The 2,468-nt window shown below is 45.6% G+C and overlaps 2 protein-coding genes across 2 annotated transcripts in view; one reads left to right on the top strand and one right to left on the bottom strand.

Moving 5' to 3' along the window:
• Positions 1 to 738: 738 nt before the first annotated feature.
• Positions 739 to 1,570, top strand: LOC307265749 (uncharacterized protein; the record flags this gene model as incomplete). Its single annotated transcript, XM_080047544.1, has 2 exons — positions 739 to 771; positions 1,022 to 1,570. The coding sequence occupies 2 exons, from the start codon at positions 739 to 741 to the stop codon at positions 1,568 to 1,570; spliced, it is 582 nt and encodes a 193-aa protein (XP_079903670.1).
• Positions 1,571 to 1,772: 202 nt separating this feature from the next.
• Positions 1,773 to 2,468, bottom strand: part of LOC307265748 (C-1-tetrahydrofolate synthase, cytoplasmic-like) — a gene marked incomplete at both ends in the record, with an annotated part of 13,789 nt that continues 13,093 nt past the window's right edge. The window contains one exon of the mRNA XM_080047543.1: positions 1,773 to 1,793. Coding sequence (XP_079903669.1) covers positions 1,773 to 1,793 — 21 coding nt within the window. The remainder of the gene's footprint in view (positions 1,794 to 2,468) is intronic.

Raw genomic sequence — 2,468 nt, 5'->3', positions numbered from 1 at the left:
CTAATCTCAGTACTCCTCCGTAGGGGTACTAGCCGCCTGAAAGGGTGCCGAAAAGGCGGAGCTACACATGCCGTCCGTTAATTAGTCGAAAGAATCATTTCCGCCATGTGTAGTCATCTCGGCAAGAGTGGAGAGAGTCTTGTGTTTTGGCGAAAATGTGAGCGCAGCACTGTTTATTGTGTGGTGTTTTTCCTCGTCATTAAATGAATCAGTTGGTTACACTGTGTCCCACTGCTACGATGTCACGTAGCTGCCGCAGCCAGCGCTGTTCGCTCACTGTCTCTATCAGTTGCACCGAGCCGTCTCTGTGCTCACAACAACACGGGGGGAATAAATAAAGAAGCGGCTGGTTTGACCAAGCAAAAACGAGAGACCGCTGGCTTGACCACAGTTGTTCCACAGCCCGATAGTTTGACCCACATTCTGGCGGCGGCTATCGCAGTCCAGCCTAAACCCCGCCCTACCAGTAAGGGTAGGGTCATAAACCCCGCCCTACCAGTAAGGGTAGGGTCATAAACCCCGCCCTACCAGTAAGGGTAGGGTCATAAACCCCGCCCTACCAGTAAGGGTAGGGTCGGCGGTGGAAACACCACCGAGATTCTTAAAAGTGAGCTGTCCCGCTCTGAGCCGCTCCGATCCGACCCTGACAAGCTGACAAGGAGACAAGGAGACAAGGAGACAAGGAAACAAGGAGACAAGGAGACAAGGAGACAAGAACTATGGAAACATTCAGATCAAATGAAGCAGAACAATAGATTAAAACAGTTTCAGGTGGAGTGGGGCTGATTCATAATAACATGTTTAAATGTGTTAACGAATATACATTTACATTTTTTATTTTACACTATTCTTACCGTTTTTTGGTTTCATTTATATGTATTTTAATGTTGACTTTATCATCCCATGCCTTACCGGCTTCACATTAAAATATAATTAAAATGAAGATAGATAAGACATGGACTTTGTGTGTGTGTGTGCGTCTGTGTGTGTGTGTGTGTGTGTATCTGTGTGTGTTTTACAGCTGGACCCAGGCTGTCTTGAAGAGGCTTTGAGACAGAGTCAGGCGTTAGCTAACCAGCTAGCCGCGGAGCTACGTCGCAGTCCGGAAGGAAGCCCGACTAATAACAACAACAACAACAACACAACACAAACACACACACACACTCCCCTCCCTCCCTCACACACACACACAGCCCTCCCTCTCTCACACACACACACAGCCCTCCCTCTCTCACACACACGCAGACGCAAGATGGCATGCGCTGTATGCAGTCTGCGATTTTCACACAAGAGCCAGCTACAGGAGCACATGTACACACACACGGGCGCTAGCAAGCCGTCGCGATCGCACCGCTACACCTATAACCGCCTCTGCACTCCGCTGTTGTTCACGGCTGAGGAAAGGGAAGGGGGAGGGGCGTCTGAAGAACACACACACGCAGACACACACACTCTCACACACACAGACACACACACACACGCTGACACACAGGACAACGGAAGCTCCTGCTACTCGCTGGACTCTGAAATCTCCCAGGAAAGTAACGCAGACGGCGCGCCAGTCGAGTGATGGATTTACTTTGTTGTCACACAGACAGACAGACAGACAGACAGACAGACAGACAGACAGAAAGAAAGACAGACAGACAGACAGACAGACAGACAGACAGACAGACAGACAGACAGACAGACAGACACACACACACACACACACACACACTGACAAACAAACATTAACGGGGATCATTGAAGCAGTCCTTTAAGATTCCCCGTTAGTTTTTACCGTATAATAACTAGGGGTGTACACGAGTAACCGGTTAGGAAAAGTCAATAAACGAAAAAAAATATTATTATTTTTTTGATTTTTTTGATTAACGTTTTGAAAATTACTTCAGGATGCTGCCAGCGGCGACAATGACATCATGGTTATGACATCATGGTTAACCGTGTACACGAAAAAAATGGTCATGTGTAACTGTTTAGACATGTTTTTAAACTAGTAAAAACTATTCTTCCTTCAACATTACATGAATACTTCCATATTGCATAAAAAAAATATATAAAAAATTGGTCGTCTCATTTAAAGGTGCTCTGAGGAACTTTCAGTGTGTGTTAATTCCAGCGCCCCCTTTGGACAAAAGCTGTAGTGTTTTTACCACGCCAGCTGTTGTTCCTGGGTGAGCGTATACTCATGACAAAGGCATTAAGAAAAACTATATAAAAACAGCATTCTTTTGCACTGATGGTCTCGTTTGCTGTTACATGTAATTTATGATCATCAGAGGAAAAATTAGACTGTTTCAGAAATAGAAAAAATAGAAAAAGTTCCTCGTAGCACCTTTAAAGGGTTTCCATTTCACTGGTGGATTTCTCAGACCAACTGTTGAATCCTGTTCCCATAGTGACTTGTTAAAATGTGGGACTGCCCCTTTAAGGTTTGTCTTTATGAGGTCACTTCCTGCCTGTTT

The sequence above is a fragment of the Ammodytes marinus genome, assembly GCF_949987685.1.
Source record: "Ammodytes marinus genome assembly, chromosome: 19".
Taxonomy (NCBI): domain Eukaryota; kingdom Metazoa; phylum Chordata; class Actinopteri; order Uranoscopiformes; family Ammodytidae; genus Ammodytes; species Ammodytes marinus.
The sequence above is the reverse complement of the archived record's forward strand: the minus strand, read 5'-3'. Positions and strand labels throughout refer to the sequence as shown.